At 43.7% G+C, this 21,280-nt stretch overlaps 2 protein-coding genes across 2 annotated transcripts in view; both read left to right on the top strand.

The window, feature by feature from the left end:
* Positions 1 to 16,797, top strand: part of LOC116298497 (KICSTOR complex protein kaptin) — a 28,245-nt gene extending 11,448 nt beyond the window's left edge. Inside the window, exon 12 of the mRNA XM_031706996.2 lies at positions 16,264 to 16,797. Within this exon, the coding sequence (XP_031562856.2) occupies positions 16,264 to 16,308 (45 nt within the window). The 3' untranslated portion in view covers positions 16,309 to 16,797. The remainder of the gene's footprint in view (positions 1 to 16,263) is intronic.
* Positions 16,798 to 17,782: 985 nt separating this feature from the next.
* On the top strand, positions 17,783 to 20,980 carry LOC116298493 (protein ABHD13). Its single transcript, XM_031706977.2, has 5 exons — positions 17,783 to 18,504; positions 19,219 to 19,466; positions 19,960 to 20,064; positions 20,212 to 20,319; positions 20,655 to 20,980. Exons 1-5 carry the CDS (start codon positions 17,946 to 17,948, stop codon positions 20,766 to 20,768), a joined length of 1,134 nt encoding a protein of 377 aa, XP_031562837.2. The 5' UTR covers positions 17,783 to 17,945; the 3' UTR covers positions 20,769 to 20,980.
* Positions 20,981 to 21,280: the final 300 nt, after the last annotated feature.

Raw genomic sequence — 21,280 nt, 5'->3', positions numbered from 1 at the left:
TATTTAGACAACGAAGTAAAGAAGAAAATCATAGACCATTTAGAAGAACCAACGGCACAAAGCCTACGGAAAACGCTGAAAAAATTAAGACTAGGGAAATATTACAAAGCTATTCCCTATCTTTTGTCTGAAATTACCGGTAACTCTATTCCCGAAGTTTCTGATATGAGCAGAGCCGAGTGGATGTTTTGTCGGCTGGATAAGGATATTCCTTATTATCCCGACGTAATTTACGAAATATTTTACGAAATTGACCCCAACCACCCCCTGTTAGGATGGATTCCAAGACGACTGACGCAGTAAGAATTGGAAAACTACTCGATTTGCATATTCGGGTAAGTCGTTTCGGCTAATATCAAGCCTCATCAGAATACCTAGCTTTGAAAGCGGGCATTTACGACTCCCCTTTCGTAACCAAAAGTATCATCACGTCGTACTGTTACAAAAGGGGAGAAGGATTATGCAGGACTCCTTACGGCTTCATTAGTCCTTGGAGTTCGAAGAGCCTAGCCTCGGCGCTTGTGATAAGAAGTTCTTCGGTCTTGGCTCGTTCTATCCAATGCTTGATCTTTTGTTGGGCCGCATATCGCCTTTTTACGGCATCGTCCCTTTCTTTCAAGGTCTTTACCCAAAGTTGACGAACTTTGTGTTGGTCTATCTTTGGTTGGTTTAGTAAATTTTGAACAAATGAGTTCGTATTTTCTGGGTTTTCGGGAGCGGGGAGATCGGTGTCATCGTATTCGAGGTCGTCATTCATAATAAATGACGTTGTTGCGTTGAAGCTTTAAATGGGGTCGTTGACGTCACATAGCAACGCCAACATTCCTCTTCCTTATAGCAACCAGCACTTTCACTTTCAAAGTTGAAAAGTACATAGGGGGAAATGGAATGTAAGAAACTAATTTGCATACAGCTGGCGTTCGATATGTAAATAGAATCCCGTCACGCTCTTTTCGAAGCAGATGTTTACTGAGCGAGTTTTCTTTGAAGCTCTTCTTTCGCTTCTTGGTAGATCTTTTTGCGAGATTCCTCGGAAAGATCTTTTACGACTGTTTTTTTATTCCTTATGTCCGACTTTAATTTTTCGTATTTGTCTTCTTCGGCCAGAATAAGCGAGAATTCTACGTCGTCTATCTTTCTGTCACGCAAAGCCTTTGAGACAAGGTCAGTAATTGTATTTACTTTAGCCCTTGACAGAGCTATTGTTGTGTCATGCTTGGATATTTTGCTTGACAGCTGTTTCATAATACCCGTAGCAACAGCCGAAATGATACCACAGGCTGCCCCAACGCCGGCCAAAGGAACTCCAACGATTATTCCCGGCCCAGTAAGCGAAGTAGCAACGCCGGAGCCCGTTAACACAACAGATATGGACCCTGAAGTTATCGCAATCTTATGTAGCGTACTCCGGGCTCTGACGTATTTCTTCCTAACTTTTTCGTAGTGTTTTGTTTGCCCTTCCAAGTAAGCCAGGATTAAATTTGCTTTATTCAGACGAAAGTTTTCGGCGTTTAATTCGTTAGGTGTAGTATAGGGAACATCTGGGTACAACTTAGGTGCTGATGGTATAACATCCATTATATATACTAATGTACGACGCTTTTGGGAATGATATTGAGGAGCAGCCACATCACGACAACCGGGATTACTGGAACTGGAGGGCCTTTAGGAAGATGTTTCCGCACGCGGATGCTAGTAAGTTCGAAAGGAGGCCTGATGGGATTTACTTCAACGGCTCCAGGATGTACAGCAATGCAGACTTGGAACATTCAAAGCTGGAGCAAGTAGGTGATCAGGTGCAGCAATTGACGATTGTACACCCCGTTCATAAAGAAAGGCCACCAAAACCCGAGCATAAAGCACCTAATTTTCCTAGAAACTTATTGTTAACCACGGAAGATGACCCATTTTACGATGCTGAAGGTGGTGTAAACAACTTCGAAAAGCTGGTAACGCACCTGAAGATTTCAGTGGGTAAACAATCATTTAACGTAATACTAAGAAATATCTATAAGAATACGATGTTGAAGCATACATCAGGTAAAGAGGCCAGGGAATGGTTAGCAGGACCCAACATGCGGTATTGGCCACAGCAGTTAGACTTTGCTATTTGGGCTGCCACTAAAGGTTGTGGTGTTGCCGCGGACATGTTTCACATTTCATTTATGCGGTTTCACGTTGCCTTTACGGTAAGGAGGTTGTTGAAGGAGCTTAACGTACCCCTACCGGGAGATAAGGCATTTAATCCAATGAATAACCGATATGACGCCGCAGCCCTGGAAAGGTTAATTAATGAGTTCAAACCACAGCAAAAAGACTTTCGTTATAAGGAGGGTAAGACGCATGGGCTGGGTATAGTTTACGTTTGGGGTGCCAATGGTGAGAAGCCGGCTGACTACGGACATCAGGAATACCCAAGTAATGAGTTAGAGTTCAGTGATATGGGTGGTAATAAGGGTAATAATTCATTAATTACTAGAATTCAAACGAACTACCCCGGCACTTGGGATCCATTTGTGTTAATGAAAGGAAAAGGTTTAAGGAACCTAGCCAGGATTAACCGTAGCATTGAAGCATTCGTGTACTGCATCCTGGGAGCGCAGGTAAATACCCGCAACCCCATTGTTGGATCCCAAGGCGCTTCACAGGAAACGCAACAAGAATTCCTAACTTTATTTGAGTCTGCAATAATAGAAAATGACATATCTAAATCGGTGCAGAGATATCAATTAGCGGTGCAGCAGTCTAAAGTGCGACTGGATTACGCTTTGTCGCCTGGTTGTTGGTTAATGCCAAGTAATTTGGCTATTAACACCAATTCCGTTGTGGGTTATAACAACAAGCTGCAGCGAGCTACTAAGGATATGAAGTTTGGGGTGAATGACGTGAACTCTGACATGACCAAGGGCATTACTCACTTCGTAGAGAAACCAAAAAAAGAGGTAGAAAAACCATCGAAGAAGGCGCATGTAGGAAAACCCGAACCAAAGAAACCAGTAAAGAAGGTTATGCCTGCGATACGTGAGGAATATGACCATAACTTACTAAAAGCCGGCCTAGCAGCTGCAAGCATTGGTCTGAGCTATTATATATGGCGATGAATAACCCCTACGTAGCTGGAGTAGATTGTGTCTATACGACTTACACAGGCGAGAAAAAATACACCCAGGCGTCTTGGGTTGATGTCACGGGCATGTCTGTAGACTTGAACTACTCAGGAAAGAAGTTAATCCTTTGTAGTATTTGCATTGGTACAGACAGCCACGTCAACGTAGGCTTCAGGTTCCTGGATGACAATGGCATACTGCAGCCTATGCGCGCGAAGACGAACAACAGGGAGCCTGTGCATTTCTCCACGGAACCAAACGCTAACAGCTTTGAAAATTTATCGGTTTGGACTTTTCATATGATCGCCGATTGTCACGGAAAGGTAAAGCTACAAATACGTGTAGATGACACCGGGACGGCTACCGTGAATAGTATATATGACCAAAGGGATCAACCTTATAATCACAAGACCATTAGCACTCTTGCGGTGCTTAGCCTGTGAGAATTTGTGATTCTTAAATTATATGAATCCACACTTAAAAGAAACACGTCATGCTTACTGTTTAGATCAAAAGGAGTATAAAGAAGGAGGCGGGTGGTCTGATATCGGAATGTGGGTTGAAGTTGGGGGTTTAGGATTAATAATGTGTACCATTAGCATTAGCACGAAATTAGGTGCAAACGCGGGGTTTAGACTCGTTGACGAGAATAACCACCCATTGCTGCCTTACAGGATAAAGAATAATAATAGGAACCCAGCTCATTTCTCGTTGGAGCCTCCTGCAGTGAGTGGAGAAGACTTAACACCGGTTACTTTTCATATGATAGTCAATTGTCAATATGTCAAGCTGCAAATTCTCCCCAACGATGGCAACATAATGATAAACCATGCCGGTAACACCAACGCGGTCTGGAATCATAAGCCCATTAGCACCATGAGCGTGCTGCCGCTAGTTCCACATTATCAAGGCGGCGCGAATACTGTCTTTACTTATCCCCAGTCGAGGACGCCTCGGATGCCTGACGACGATAAGCCACCAGTAATACACAAGGATAAGATCAACCCCTCATCTTCTTCAGGAGTACCACTCCAATAGCGACAACCAAGATCCAAATGTTATTCCCCACGAACTTTAACAATTCTCCGCCGGTCCTAAGTGCCAAGGAAACAACCGAACCCAGCAGCCCAGGAAGACCGGCTGCCATCTTTTTTCCCAAGTCCGTCAGCCCATTGCCTAATTTCTTTACGCCCGCGCCCGTAGCCTTAAGCGCGTTAAGGATTACCCCTACTACGCTTGAAATAGCAACCGCAAACGCGAGGGGAATACCATACTTTAAAAGGGCTCTTTTTACCTTTTCCTTGGTGGTAAGCCCCAATTCTTTTTCCAGGGTTTCCTTTTCCGCCTGTAATTCCGCAAGGTGTATTTCAAGCATATCTACTTCCTTTTGAGCTGCTTTCCTTTCTTCTTCGGGACGAGCCTGGTCCGCAACTACTTCTTGCTGCCGCTCTATTTGCCCCTCCAGGTCTTCGATGGCCTGATCTCTTTGCCGGATTTGCTCCTCTTTAGTGTTGATTTCGGCAACCAACTGCCGCCGTTCCGCCAAAGAGCCCTCTATGGTGATATGCAAGTTTTTAGCTTCTTCCTTACTCATATCCAGGTCTTTTAGAGCAAGATCGAAGGCCTTTCGGGCTTGGTCTCTTTCGTCTAAAGCCGTTTCAGCTTCTCGCTTGAATTGCAGTATGTCTTCGTTCTTGCCCTTGATTTCTTTCTTTTGAGCATCGGTTAGCTGCCGTATTCGCCCTTCGTACTTTGCTTCCTTTTCTTTCAACGTTTCTCGTAGTTCCTCGGCGTGTTTTTGCAGTGCAACCCTTTCATTCAGGGCTCCCAACCTTTCTAACGCACTTCTGGTAGCTAGTTGAAAGCCCCTTAATCTTGCCACGTTAACCTTGACCGAACCATTTTCATCGAAAAGGAGCTGTGGTTTCGTCCAGCGGTCTTTGTCGGGATATCTCATGTCTCTGACGCTTATAAGGACTTTGTTTCCTTTTTCCGTGAGCCTTACCTCGTCAGCATCAAGGTGGGAATAACGCTCATTTAGCTCCTGCTTTGCCCACTCTACAGTTTCCCGCGCTGCGGCCTGCTCTACGTTTTGAAGTTCTAAGTACTCTGGGACGGGGCTGCCGCGGTTCCTTGACTGCCACATGCGATTTAAGGTGGCCTTGGCCCTCCTCCACCCTCTACCGAACTTGTTTTCTAAAGCCATGTCGTAGACTAGGGGGTCGTCAACCGCGCCTTTAGTCCAGGCGTCGTATTCATCGTCGTTAATGTCAGCTTGACCTTCTTCGGTCAAAGGGGGTCAAAGTCTTCGACTTCCATTATATATGATAAGCTCAAAGTTAAACCCCAACGTATTACCTAAGCAGGTTGGCGGACTGAAAGCAGAACGCACCTTTCACCGGGTCACATTCACACCCTCTAGCGCGAAACCAGGAGAAACGCTGTATGTAGGCGTACCCCGCCTAACGGATAACCTAGTGTTGGTTCCTGGTACCCTGGCGCTAAGGTTTGACCTAGCAGTACAACCAAACACTGCGGACGTGCGTTACGTCGTCAATAACGTGGGTAGAAACCTTGTTTCCAAAATACGCGTAAAGTTCGCCGGGGAATCCTTGCTGGACTTGAACAGGTATGATTTGTATACCACGTACAAAGACTTATGGTTGACTGCATTTGACCGCGCGCAAAGGATAGAGCAGGGAATCGCCAGTGATGCCATACGCAAGGTAAGAAGCGCAACCTCTGGCGCCTCAGGAGAAGACGAAATAAAGACGGCTTATGGTACTAAGCATGTAGTTCCATTAGATTTCGAAGTTATCACGAACCACGGTGCATACTACCCTAGGCAGCTAAGCGAGCTGCAGTTCGAAGTAACCCTAGCAGACACTACGAACATTCTGCAGGGAAAGGACGTAAGTTCCTCAGCCGTCCACCCATACTCCGTTACTAACTTAGAGCTGCAGTATGAAACGGTATACAGCGAAGACTTAGCACGTAGCGCCGGTATGGAATACAGCGCCGGGAAGGCTTTCCTTTACGATCACGTCGTGATGTACAAGACGTTCAGCTTCACGAACAACGTCGAAGAGGTCATCAACCAAAGCATTAACCTACCCAGACGCAGCCTTACAGGGGTAATGTTACTGTTTGCAAAAACATACACAGCAGGATTGCGTGACTCTGAGACGTTCTTTAATCCTAACATCACTAACGTAGGTGTTAGCATTAACGGAGTGCCTAATAAGGTTTACTCACAAGGGATAAAGCCTGAGGACATGTACCGGGAAGTCGCGCGTAAGTTTGGCAACCAAATTGGTCCAAAGGAATTCTTTAAGGATAAGTATGCGCTGTGGATCGACATGCGTACAACGAACGACGAAGACCTACATGGTCAGGGTTTACGCCTGGTAAATACTCAGGACGGCATTACGTTGGAGATCAAGCGCACCAAACATGCCAGCGACACTACTAAGATCAACGCGTATATCTTCGTAGTCTCAGACGCGCAACTGAGCGTAGAAATGAATCAGCTAAAGAGCGTTGCCTATTGATTCGTGCTCACTCATCCTTTTGATAAAAATATCGTTGGTATATAATGCTTCGCGTATTCGAAAACAACGAAACCAAACTGCAATGCATAGTGCAAGGCGATAAACTTTACTTCAAAGCGAAGTCCGTGGCGTTGGCGTTGGGTTACGTAAATTCCAGAAAAGCGGCGTCTGATCATGTATCAGAGGAAAATAAGGTGCTTCTTAGGTCTTTAAAGGGCGTAACTCAGCGTGACACCCTTAACGCACAACCCAATGCCGTGTATTTGACGGAGGAAGGTCTTTACGAATTGATATTCGGATCTGAAAAGGCTGAAGCAAAAAAGTTCAGGAAATGGGTGTTAGGTGACGTTCTTCCGACGCTAAGGAAAACAGGCAAGTATGAAATAGAAAGGCGGTTCGATGGTCCTAACAAGTTAGTCTTTAAGATCGAGAATGAGTTTGACCTGCATAAGAAAGTCGTGGACTACATACGTCGGTTCCACCCTATCCTACTGCTCGCACCAGGTCTTGGAGAATTACAGGACTCGGCCTCCAAAAGGATAGTATGTTGGCAGAAAGGTTACCAGGCAGGTCAGCCTGACATCTTAGTTCTTAATGCACATAAAAAATACAATGGGTTATGTCTGGAGTTGAAGACACTGAAGGGTAACGGCGTATTATCCCCCAAACAAGAGGCGTTACTAGCGCAATACGAGGTAAATGGCTACCTAACTATGGTGTGCAACGACTATGACCTTATCTGCAGGGAGATTGACTATTACGCGGAAGGTATTCGCGTGCCTTGCCCTTGGTGTGTTAAGGCTTTTAAGACGCAGGAGACGCTGCAGACCCACCAAAGGATATTTCATAGATATAATGATCGTTGAACAGACACATTGGCGTGAATTAGTCCAAGGCATCACATACAAAATAAAAAATTACGTCGTCTTTGAAGACATCAGCCGTTTAAGGTTGGTCCTCGAATACGAAGGTAGGGAGTGCTCCTTATGGGCGCCCGACTGCGTGCGGTACGTAATCCAAGGCGAGGAATTTACACACATACGCAGCTTTGGTAAGGTCAACGGTCGATGGAAGTTCGACGTTGAACGTAGGGTGGATGCTAATCCTTTGTGTGATTAGATAAGTATTGGTCTGCTTCGGCGGACCTCATTTTTTCGGTGATATCAAAGACTGACACGGCAATTAAGGCGCCCTTGAAACCACCTTGCAGAGTTACTTCGTTTTCTCTTCGTAGGTGTCAGCTAAGGTTCGCTGTGCTTTAGGATCTGCGGGACACCAATGCCCGACAAAGGATCCTTCGGGGAATACCTTATTACAATGAAGGCAGGTGTATTTTTTACGTGGCTTGCAAGGGGTAATGCAGTCGGCAGGTGGCTCGCATGTAATACAGTCCATATATTGAAAGGGTAATTAGAAATCCTCCCAGAAAGGCAGCTGCGTAGACTAGCATATATTTATGGCGGATATCGCATGAAGTCCTTAATAGACTCTTTTGCCCAGCCCGCCATCGTCAATAGCGCACCAAACCGTTCTGCGCGCTTCAGGCCGCACATTTCATCGTACAACTCCTGCACGCGCTCTTTTAACCGGTCTATCTCCTCCCTTTGCATTTCTATGGTGTCTCTTTTATCCTTTGCGTCGGCGGCAATCCTTCTTACTGCTTCCACTGGCTCCATCTATATATGAACCCAGATCACATGCCTTGTAACGCTCTGATAGTAGGACCCACCGGCTGCGGTAAAACGCAGTTTGTAGTGGAGCAGCTATTAGGGTCCTTTAGATACCGCTTCGACTACATAGTGCTATTATGCCCCACCTACGTGAACAACCGCACCTGGACGGGCATAGGAGTGAGCGATGACGACTTCTTCGTAGATATCTTAGACCCTAACGAGTTATCCAGCCATCTTAAGTTTTGGCACAAACAATTCTCGTCTCGCGAGGCTCGACGAGCGAGTACGCAAACCTTGCTCATACTGGATGACATTGCCTGCGGGGACGACGTAAAAAGGCGCACCTCCGAATTAGTGAAGCTCGCCTTTAGCGGCAGACATGACAACATTAGCGTTTGGTTGCTTTCCCAGCAGCTTACCAGCGTCTCTAAGCCCTTCAGGGAAAACATAGGCTCTCTCGTAGTATTTTATACTCCAAGTAAGTCTGACCTGGAAACCATCTTAAGCGACTACGGCGGTGAGATATCCAAGGAACAGTTACACGAATACATGCGGCACCTAAAAACGCACCAACATTCCAAGATGATCTTCTCTTTGAGGTTTCCGTATTCCATTAACATATATGGACATTGAGCAGCTCTTAGATGAAGTCCCCACACAGTTAGATGAAAGTAACCTCAAGGAACAACTTAACATTTTTGTGTCTTCTGGGAAGTGCAAAGAAATGATAGGTAAGGAACTTACCCATGAGCAGGTTAATAAGTTGTCAGAAGAGGAGGTTAAGAAGTTCCATAAGAGGTACGAGGCTGCCCTCGCAAGTAAGACCACGGACGCCGTAGCAGACTCCGCTATCCGACTTGCAACTAAATTGCTTGGACTTGCGCTGCCCATAGACGACGTGGAGCAACTGCGGAAGGACATAAGCGAGGACTATGTCATCGCCCAAGAACTTAAGATAACCTGTGGGTGGTTGTCTTTGAAGTGCGGTAAGTTAATGGCAGTCGCCTCTGCGGCACTTCACGTAGCTCAGCACGTCGATCTGAAGGAACTTACGGCCTCTTGGAAGGACTTCAAGAAGGACAGAGAAGTCGAAAGGGTATTCAAGGCGGCACTTGCTGAGGTACCTAGTCAAGTACCTGCAAGTGACTTATCAAGTACTTAGTCAAGTCGTTCGCGGGAATTACCCAGGTCGCCTCAAGTACCTAGTTAAGTCATCCTTAAGTACTTAGTCAAGTCGTCTTAAGTTACTTATCAAGTCCTTCAAGTCCTTAGATATAAATGAGTGAAGCTGAATCGAAGGCGGAGGAAACCCCTCAAGTAGAGGAGCAACGAATCACCAAGGCTAAATCTCCAGGCAGAGTTGCTGCCGGTAAGAAGCTCGCGGAGATGAACAGGAAGAACAAAGCAAAGAAAGAAGAAAAGGTGGAGGAAGAGGAATCCTTCATTAATCCTGGGTACGTCATTGGCGCGTTAGGAGTCGCTATAGCAGCAGGCAGCCTTTACTTACAATGGCGGGCAACGAAAAAGGTAGAACCACCAACATATTACACACCTGTGGAACCGGCTGTTAGAAAAAGTAAGATCCCTGAAATGGAGTAGATTTATCACCACGTACCGTGGCGACCTAGATTTTCCTTCTCGCTTTGTAATATAATGTCAACCGCGTTGTTGAAAACTGTTGAAGAAGCAGCTATCATTACTTCCATCGTTGCGGGTATTGGTTGGGTAGGTAAGAAAGTGCTCAAAGAAGACTTTACTGAAGACCCAAGCAAGAGCTTCGCTAATTTTGCTAAGATGACCGCTGCCGTTGGCGGGGCTATCATGGTAAAGGATTACCTACGGAAGGAAAAGTACCTACCTACGGCGTAATATATAATGGCTAGCGTGGTCGCAGGTGGAGTTATTGCAGCCTTAGCATTCACTGGAGCTAATTATGGTGGTCAATATTTGGATAGATTAGTTAGAGGCGACAAAAGCGGAGAATTAGCCGCTGAGAGGAAAAGGCACGATTTAGCGCTGGAGAAATATCAGCGGGACGTGGCAGCTTGGAATGAAAAAAGACAAGCTTACAGGGATTGGTTGGACAAGAACTACCAAGACAAAATGCAGGCGGATAAGAACTTCGAAAACACAGACTACGCCTTCAAACTTTATGCGCAAGCACACCCCGCGGCATTAACGGGGTTAAGAAAGCCTCAGTTTAAGAATTACTATCAGCCTTCTAAGAAACAAAAAGACAATGAGTTGGTCTTTGTAGGAGTCGCAGGGCTGGCGGGAGGCGTGGCCTTGGCGTATCTGCTCTGAGCTGCGCTCAGATCACTAGAAGGGGACTTGTCCCCTGTAATATATGATCGTCTTTTTGGAAAGCGACAAGAATAACTTTACCACTTATCTGAATCCCCCCATCAAAGCCTGTAAGGTAAGGTTGGTTAGTTGCTCTTTGTACAATTCTTGGTATAATTTAATTAATGGCTTTGTCATCGGAACTTCCGGCACCAAACCAAAAATACCAGATTCCCATTACACCCCTATAACACTGGCTAAGGAGCTAGCAAAGCATGGATATACTCTTACCACAGGATTACCCCATGAAATGAAATTCAAGAAAAATAGTGGAAGCGCTAATTTAAAGGACAGTTCATTGGTAGAACTCCTGGGTCTTACTAGTACCACGATAAATAGCGGCAGTACATATGATGTGAAATGGAAAGTCGCATCCTCTTACGAAGTCTATTGCGATTTGGCTAATAGTTACAACAATGGAGAAAAGTCTTCTCTTATGTCCAAGTTTCTACCCAAAGGTAATCCATTTGACTCAGAAGAATACACCCCCATTTCTTTAAGCTATGACTTGTCCAATTTGGTAGAAAGCATAAACATCACCATCAAAGTGGATGGAAAGACGGTGGATTTTAACGGACGTAAGATCAATCTTGTTTTGGAATTCATATAATGGGCCGCGTAGAGGACAAACTCAAAAGGATTTACTATGGGCCGGAAGGCTATTGGAGAGGAGCGTCAGCTATCAAGAAACTCGCGACCGCGGCCAGGGTATCAGAAGAAACGGCTAAGAACTGGTTGAAAAAACAAACCCTCTGGCAGGTCTATCTTCCCGTGCCCAAGTACATTCCCAGGCCCAGCTTCACCGTAAATACCCCTAATGAAGTTCATCAGACGGATTTGCTTTTCTTACCGCACGATAAGGTGAGAAAAAAGACCTATAGGTACGCTTTGACCGTAGTCGATATCGCAAGCAGATACAAGGACGCCGAACCCATAACCAGTAAGGATTTTGGGGAAGTCGCAGAAGCCCTAGGTAGGATTTATAAGCGCGTCTTGAAATGGCCTAAGCTGCTGCAAGTGGATGCGGGGACAGAGTTCATGGGCGTGGTTACTAAGACCCTGAAGGACCACGACACTAAGATTAGGAGAGCCGAAGCTGAGTACCACAGGGGCCAGAGCATCGTCGAAAGATTCAATAAGACCTTGGCCGAGCGCCTCTTTGGGTACCAGTATTGGAAAGAGCTGGAAGATCCCTCCAAACGCAACAGGGAATGGACTCAGAGGCTCCCCCAGGTCGTCGCGGCTTTGAACAACGAGGCGGCCAGGGCTACGGGAATAAAACCCAGGGATGCCATAAAAAAGAAATACGTGGAACACAAGTCCTTCGTCAGAAGTTCGAGGGCGGTCTTCCCCCAGGAAAAGAGATTAGGCGATGTCACGGTTCGATATCTCTATGAGCCGGGTGAATTAGAAGGAGGATCCAAAAGAGCTACGGATCCTAATTGGTCTTTGGAAACTTACCAGATCCGAAGTGTAATAGCTAAGAAGGGTCAGCCCATCTTGTATTATCTTCACGATGGTCCCACACGTGGGTTCGTCAAAGAAGAACTGCTTATCGTGTGATGTCCGAATGCTATCGTATGCACTCCGTCATCACACATCCATCGCTTACCGTCAAATGCAGACAGTGACACCTTCTCCTGCGTAACGTTGTGTATCTGATGACCGTAGCTGCGCAGGCTGTTCATTTTATGTCGCTGTTCCTTGCGCGTACGCAGTACCTTCAAGTAGGACTCGTGCGTAATGTCCTTCTTAACCACGTATTTTTTTACGCCTTTAGCTTTCTTTTCTACACCGTCCAGCTTTAGCACGCTGTACATCTTGGGTTTCAGCCCCACGTATTCCACGATGGGTTTTCCTTTCATCTCATCCTTCATTTTCCCGATTACTTTCTTGTTTTTAGGGGAGTAAAGGAAGTGGTCGCGTGGGTAATCGCTGGTGTCGTATTCATCGATGTCGGGAACACAGTCTTCGTAAATGTCTTCCGTCTGCACCTCTAGTATCAAGGAATCGGTGTCGGTGTATAAGAGGCGGCACTTATCACCGTATTTCGGTTTTAGCTTGTCGTAGTAAAACTCATACATGAGCAGCTTTGATAGGTCTAACACTGTAAACCCCGTGTATACGGGTTTATTCAGGAATAAATTCGCTTTCTTCATGTGAATCACGTAGAAGTTTAACATTTCTACGTATCTAACGAATCCAGGCTGTGATACGTATGCTTCTGCTTCCTCTCTGGTGCCGGCTATCTTTATGCTTACGCGCTTGCGGATGTTCTCCATTGTCTTACCAAATACGCTATTGTTCATTAGTTTAAACAGGTTCTTTTCGAAGTCATTCTTTGCGTGCGTACGCTTTTGTGTGTTAAAGTCAATGTAGGAGCGCATCCATGGTTCCTGCGTGAACTTCAAAACGCGGTGAATCTTCTTCACGCGTAAGCCGTGGCGCACATAGAACTGCAGGTTGCGGTAATGCACCACGTACTTTCGCTTGTCCATCAGGTTCATCGTTAGCTTCCTGTAGGGTTTGTAGCCAGGACACATTTCCCTCTGCAGCGGACTCAGCTGCTTAAATGGTATTTCTATTGCTTCTGGTGCTAATGGGAACTCATTGTGTGCGTCGTGCAAGTGCTCTGGGTATTCCAGGTCCACCTCCAGCACGTAACCTTTGTCGTCTTCTTTACCTACATTTAGGTAAAACTCTATGGGCTTTATGTTGTCCCATTCGAAGTCGCGTACAGGTAAGTACTGTGACATTGCCCAACCGTAGAGGTTGTTTGCGTCTAAGTAGAAGATGTATGTGGTTGGCTTCTCCGGGTCGTACTCCACCGTGGGATTGTTCGCTTTTGCGTATCGTCTGCTGGGTCCGCAAACGCCGCCGCGGATACCGTCTTCCATAAAGCGGTACATGTCGTATTCCGTTAGGAGATCCAGTTGCGCGTTTGTCTTCTTTAGAAGCGCACTCCAACTAAGCCCAGGAGCCGTGTAGAAGTTCGCTGGATCCAACCCGTAGTATTCCATTGCCATCTTTCGAAAGCTTTGGAAAACATCTGCGAGCAGCACTACGTCTGAACGTAGGTAGATGTCGTGGTATTCTCCCATATTCTCACAGGAGTACTTTTCCCACACATCTAACGCATGCTGGTACTCCTCGTCCTTTATACCAGACTCGTTTAGGGTGCTGTAGAATCTCTCTTTGGGTGGTAGGGGCTCTTCGAATCGCTCCCAGGAGTCCATGTATTCGTATGGGTAGACTCCTTTCCTTTCCGCGCCGTATTGACTGGAAATGGGGAACTCCGTGTTGTATTTAACCAAGTTTGCTAAGGAGTCCGCCATGAACTGCTGCGAGTCTAAGAACTTCAGCTTGCCTACGGTTACGGACATGTACCTTTCTTTGTTGTTGGGTATGCACTTTACTTCGGAGCCGTCCGTTCCTTGTAGTAGCAAATGGGAGTCGTAACCGCGGAGGTTGTGAAAGAACACCGGAATCTCCATGTCTGGATTTACTTTGAAGTTTATATTACATTTCCAATGAGCCGCACCTCTGTATTTACCCGTGATGTGGCAGTGATCTCTAACCTTATCCACATAGAAATCCTCAACAAATGCTTTGTGGCAGTGAATGCAATGCGTGGAGGGCTTTCCCGGCTTCTCACCCTTCTTAGCATACTTCCCGCATTTAAAATGAGCTTCTCCTAAATACTTTCCATCTTCATCCCACGCTTTCTTGGCTCGTCTTCCAAACTGGAGAAGCGTATGTTGACAAATGTGGCATTTCTTTGCCTTGGTAAAAGCCTCCTGGTTCTCTTTGGTAAATTCCATCTTCTTTGGACGTCTTAATTGTTCTCTTATCTCCCCCTCCTCTTCTCGCAATGCTTCTAGGAACTTATTAGCTGCGTTCTTGCCTCGGTAAATCACGGGAGGGTTAGCCTTACCGTCTGATCTGACTACTATGTAACCAAAGGAGCAGATCTCGTGTAATCCCACCTTATTCGTAGCACCACTTTTCTGCTCTTCCTTAGTTATCAACGCTTCAAAGTCTGCATATATCACGTAAGGCACCTGCATCTGCTTTTGATGGTCTGAGTAGGATAGGTTCTTATCTGTAGGCATCTGGATCCGTTGCGCCACTTCTTCGACTCCGCGACATATTTCGTCGTGATCCTTTAGAGCTTTAACGCTGGTAAAGGATAATAAGCAGCAATCGCAGAAGTATTTCTTACCTTTGTGTTTGGTGTGTCTGTAAAATAGTCTGCTAACATGTTTAACCCACGAATAATGTCCGCCGTGGTAGAAGAGGTGTATTCGTTCTCCTTTACTCTTTGACAGCACTAGTGGTACTATCGTTTGGTCTCTGACTCCGTAAACGTTAATGGCTAGGTCATTTTCCTGCTCGAATATCGGTATGTCTGTCAGCTGCATTGGGAACTCCACACCGTCCCACTCTAAATCGTCTGTTGGGTACTTGCTTGTCCTACAGGGATCCTTATCTACTGGATACAGTGCGGATCGTATTGCCCACATAAAGCAGCGGTTGTCGTCATTCTTTACGTTCACTATGGCTTTCTTCCTTTCTACCCACACCGGCAGGGGTACGTAACTTCCTCCTCGTATCGGCATGTACCTTGCCATGCTAACCTCCATACCTTCTACCTCCTCCACTGTCCAACCTGATCCTTCTTTCGTGTAGTTAGACAGCGACTCCATTATTGCTTCTAAGGCTTCGCTGAGTGACCTATCCAGATTCGTGGACTCTAATATCACTAACGACTTCGATCGCAACATTGCTGTCGTCGTTGCCTCATCTTTTGATAAACTTACTTCTACCATTATGCTTGCTTTCAGGGCTCCTAATTCTTCTATACCTTTTCGAAGCGTTCTCTTGACCTTCCTTTCTGACTGACGCCAAAACTGTCTAACATCAATCTCACCGTTACCGGGTATTGACACCGTTTCGAAATTGCTTTGGGATTCCATCTATATAATAGGAAATATCTTATGCCTAATTCCAGACCCTTTTCAGATCGTCGTAGTCATACTCACAATCCTGACAATGCCAAAACAATTTAACCTTAGTCTCAAACTTCTTACCACATCCACAATCATAGCTGCTCATACATTTCATCTTCATCTTCAAATGCTTCTTCAAGTCCACTTCTTTCTTAAAAATTCTCTTGCAATCTTCGCACTCCATATATAGACTAACATATTTTACATAAACACGGGATGTGGGTAATCGCGGTATGAATCGAGGAATTCACTTTAGACGGGTAATCCTCCGGTGGTCGTTGCGCTGGAACCCCCATCCCCTATACTACTCAGGTAACTGTCCCAAAATAAAATTTTAAAAAATTGCAATTAAATGCTTAATTTTTAGTTGCCTATGATGTTAATGGAGTGTGAGTGGAGTGTTTGTATGATGGCAGTATAGCGTGGGTGTTGGTGGAGTGTTGACGGGTCGATGGACTCTTTTTAGAATAGTGGTATTGGAGGGTCATGTGGAGGGTGTTGGTTAAGTCTAGGTTCAAACTACTGCATAGTATTAATTAATTTTTTTATTAGTATTAATTTTCTTTTCTTTTTTTAACAGCATCAGCTTGATGATGTAGCTAAAGTCTGTACAACAAGAATATGAATGAATAGGGAATGCTTCACAAAAATTGTGCAATAATAAAATATTTGTAAATAAGGAATATGAAATGTGCGCATATCTCTCTAAGTCTGTCATATAAACATGATGGGAGCTGTAGAGCATGACAGAAGCAAGCTTAGGAACATGAGGCTTTGCTTTCTAATATTATTATTGAGCGATTTTGTACAAGCGTGTCTCTGCCCTCTGATATAAGTACAGTAGCCAGCCAATCAGTGCGAGCGTTTTATCTCGAATATCTTATAAAAGACTGTTTTCTAGTCATGAGAACGCTTATGATGGCTTGATTTTTTCATATTTTCATGTGGAAAGGCCCCGGTAGTGTCAAGATTAGCCAATTTGTAAATAATGTAATTATTTGATGCCTCATGCTTTTAAACCTGAAAAAATACAATTTGCAAATTTATTGCCAAATAAATTTGGGCTGTAACTAAAATATTTTTAAAAAATTGAAAAAAATAATTAAGTAATGAATGTGTTTTTGTAATAGTTCTTTAAAAAATAAATTAATTAAATAAACATAATGCCAGATGTCGGAGCCACACGCAAACCCCCCAAAAAATCCCCAGCTGACTGAAGCATCCCTCTGATGTTAAGGTGAATGCTGCGGCTGGAGACAAGATGTAATAGACCTTTTTTTGTGGTGTAATATTTTCTCATTTCATGTCATTGTGTATTTCCAGAAATTATCCATACCCACCCCACAGAGGAATTTGGAATTTCTTAAGGGTAAGGGGGGGTCAGAGAAAGAACAAAAATTACAGAGTTTGTATGGAAGAAAATTGGAATTTCCAGGGGTAGGAGGGTCTCTTTAAAAAAATCTTCAGGGGGGGGGGGGGGGGGATTGGATAATTTTTGGAACTACACATTCCCTAGAGTATCATATCTTTGTTTTCTGCTGCTTTTGATATTACACAAACTTAGTATTGCCTATCAAAATTGAAGATTTGAGTTTTCTATACCACCAGTCAAAAATGTAAATGGTACTGACTGATTATTTTTGATTAACTGATGAAAAAACATTTTTTCTAGTAGCTGTTCACTCATACACTCAAATGTATGTTGGGCTGCCTAAAATAGTAAATAATTTATTTAATTTAGGGGACGTCAACTACTCAACAGTTTGACTAAATTCACTCTAAACCAGCATGGAAGCTTATGGTGTGCACAGCGAGAATATAGCTTTGCATAGCCATCATGTCAAACAATGCCTCTAACAGTGATGTATAGTGGAGGTTTCACAAATAGGAAAATTTTCTTTTTTTATTACGTATATGTTGTTCTTTAGCGAATACTAAAAATGTATAAAGATCTTATTCATCTTAGTCAGTCTTAAAAGCGATGCTTTACGGTAAGAGCAACACAACACAGGTATATGTACGAACGCTATAACACAAAGAACATATACCTAAGAGAAGAAACCGTCTCGATGTTCACCTATGACTTATGCACCTGAACATTTTCCCAGTTGAGTTGGTATCGAAAGGGAGTTCACGGGATGTGCTGTAAAAACTCAATTTTATAGGCACATATCAAGGATTTTCCTAACAAAATGTACTTAAGACAAAGATAAAAATCTAGTGAGTCCACTGTCATGTATTACGATAAGGTTTGAAGTGTAGATGTCATTGGAAGTTGTGATGAGTGAGGAAAAACCAAAAGACAACATGGCCAACAGCAAATTGGAAAAGACAGGCTTCAAAACTATAGAGACAGTAGGACGAATGGTTTTATTTATAATAGTTCGATTCTGGAGATTCTGTAGCGCTGCTATGTTAACATTGCTGCTTCTGTACTGGCTGTATGGCGGTGTGGTGATTTTTCTACTTCTAACAGCAGCAGTTTTCGGAGCTCTTTATCACTACCAAGATTCATTCTTATATTTCCCAGAACAGCCTCTTTCTTCTAGATTATTTGTCCAAAATCCTCGTGTATTAGGATTACCCTTTGAAAATCTTTATCTAAGGACTCAAGACGGCGTTCGGATTAACGTTGTATTTATAAAACAACCGCCAAGGTTCCAGTCTACTGCACCGACTATAATATTCTTCCATGGTAATGCTGGTAATGTTGGACATAGGCTTTTAAATGCCAAAGCCTTGCATAATCATTGTGGATGTAATGTTCTGTTAGTGGAGTACAGAGGGTATGGGAAGAGTGAAGGGTCGCCTAGTGAATACGGTAGGTGCACATGGCTGAGGGGAGTAGGGAACCATGGGATGCCAAGGGGGCTAGAGATATGTTTACCCTGGGGTCACTTTTTGAGTTCAAGAACTAGTGAGAATTCATCTTTCCAGTATACAAATCACTGTCATCTGAAAGAATACTTAAAAAACAGATATCTTTTGAAAGTTCTACTACTTTTGACTAAATATCAACAGAGTTATCAACAACTTAATTTTGCAGAAGGCATTCAAAGCCTCATTATATTGGTGTATTTTGACAACTTCAAATCCCCATATCTTGTCAAAGATTTTTGACTGGATTTCAAAACTCGCACTTGTTATCTACTTTATAAAGACCTATCATTTGAAATAGTTAAATCTAGAAAAACCATTTTTACTGATTATTGTAATGCATAATGAGTTTTCATCGCTGTGAAAAATGTGTGTACTGTATGTCCACCAATGGCCAAAATTGAACATTCTGGAGGGGAGGGGGGTCAGAGGAAGAACAAAATTACAGAGTTTGTATGGAAGAAAATTGGAAGCTCCTGGGGGTAAGGGGGTCGTTTTACAAATTCCTCTGTGGTGGGGGTATGGATATATTCTGTAACTACACAATAAAGATCGGCTCTTTGGCCATCTCTAAGTATAAGAGCAGCCATTTTTGAATCCAAATGCTGCACATTTTATTAATATATATTTGATTGTGATTTTCCCTCTATTGTGATAGGTTTTATGTTAGATGCGCAAGCTGCAATGGACCACCTTTTAAATCGGCCGGACATTGATAAGAACCAGATTATCATATTTGGTAGATCACTTGGAGGTGCTGTGGCCATAGACTTGGCTTCTCAACCTGCGTACATGAATAGAGCCTTTGCACTGATTGTTGAGAACACTTTTACAAGTATACCAGCTATGGCTAGTGAACTTCTCAGTGGACTACACAGATTACCTTATTTTTGCTTTAGAAACAAGGTCAGTTCCAAGTAATGATGGGAGGTTGTTATATAGTGCATTTCACATTGTCACAATATATGCACTTAGAATTTTTCTATGACCAGTGGAGAACTTTATGTGCTGTATATTAAGGTGCTATTAACAACTGTGCAGCTTTAATACTATCATGAGTGAATTGTTAGTATTATGCCTCAAAATTGGCATAGACATGTTGTCGTAGGGATGTGTAGCCTTTGAAGAGTACTGCAAGAAAGTTTTTTTATTTTTTATATAAATTTTAAGTTGAAATACAAATAAGAATAGCCATTAATTTAGATTGAATGATAAAATAAAGAAAAAGTTTGCATGACTTGTGCTGCTTGCTCTCCTGCTCCATCTATCTCTTTTCAGTTTAAGCCAGCCAATCAAAGGGCATGTTATATCGTGGTTAAGTCATAATAGTTATTTTATAATGATTGATTTGAAAAAATTGAACTGATTTGTCCTGTGTGGTTTCCATGTTGTCTTGCAGTTCAATTCACTTTCAAAAGTTCACACCTTGACAGTCCCAACCTTGTTTCTTTCTGGGATGGCAGATCAACTGATACCACCTAGAATGATGAAAATGCTCTACCAGGTAAGTCATTATTCCTTTATTTTAGGAGCAAGCTTGGCTCAGTTAATATTATTGTGCAGTTTTCAGAGCTAGATGTCCATGCTTCAATCTCTATATGTCTGTTTTGTCTTCTTGTATGCACTCACTTAGTGTCAATTTTAATTAAAGTCTTCAGGTTCATCCCTTAAGAAGCTTGAACCATTTGAAGGAGGCAGCCATAATGATACTTGGCAATGTTTTGGATATTTGGATGCCATAACTAGGTTTATATGTGAGGTATGTACAAATAATGAAGATGATGATGATGGTGATGATGGAAAGGTGATAGAAGGGGAGGGAAGAGTGTTTGTAAGTAGTTTTCTTGACACCCTATATTTGTGGGTGGTATGGGTGGCCGAGGTGGCCAAAGCTGCTTTGGTGCTGACTCACAACTGTCTTGCTCAACAGGGGAGGTGGAGCAACCTAAGAGGGGGGAAGGGGGCTAAGATTGGAAAACGTACAAGACTAGTATGGGAAAAGGGAAAACTTGCCCCACCCCCTCCCCACCCCCTGCTCAACCCTGGGCTGAATAAAGACAGTCACTGATTGTAACATTCTTTCAACATTGTTAGGTTCAACAAGCCTGTGCATCTGGGTTGATTTCTGGACCAATTGTTGGCGAAGCTGAAAAACCAACTACAGCAGTCCTAAATATACACAAAACTGGCCTAACACAAGACATCTGAACAATTTTATTGTATATCATGCTCAATCTTATGTGAGTTGATTGTGACTAGCATTTGGGTAGGGAGGGTACTTTGGAAATTTTTTATAAATTCCAAGGTACCCCTCCCTACGGAATTACTAGTCACGAGTAATTTACATAAGGTAGAGCATTACCTTATGATATTCCTTGACAATTTGTCTTAATTTATAACAATAAATCAGATAAACCTAAGATTCGAATGATGCATCTATGTCACCGAAACATGAAAGAGGGAGGGAAGATTTCGTTTTGCCAAATACTGTTTCTACATATTTCTCTATAACTTGTAGTAAAAGCGTTCACTTTTTTTTTTTCGTTGAGCCAGAATCGTAGCTGTAAACGTGTTAGAGCGGCTGTAAATGAACAACATCATTTCCTTAGAAGGCTGCAGATCACCGTGCGCTACTCTGAGTTCCAGAGGCTAGTTCCAGTGCTCGTTATCGCCGGCAACCTACCACTGAGAAGCACTGGAACGAGAGACTGTATCCCAAG

Source organism: Actinia tenebrosa, unplaced genomic scaffold (genome assembly GCF_029948245.1).
Source record: "Actinia tenebrosa isolate PJP-AT-01 unplaced genomic scaffold, QUT_ActTen_1.0 PGA_scaffold0__85_contigs__length_37466705, whole genome shotgun sequence".
NCBI classification, from domain to species: Eukaryota; Metazoa; Cnidaria; class Anthozoa; order Actiniaria; family Actiniidae; genus Actinia; species Actinia tenebrosa.
This window is presented reverse-complemented; position numbering and strand designations above follow the sequence as displayed.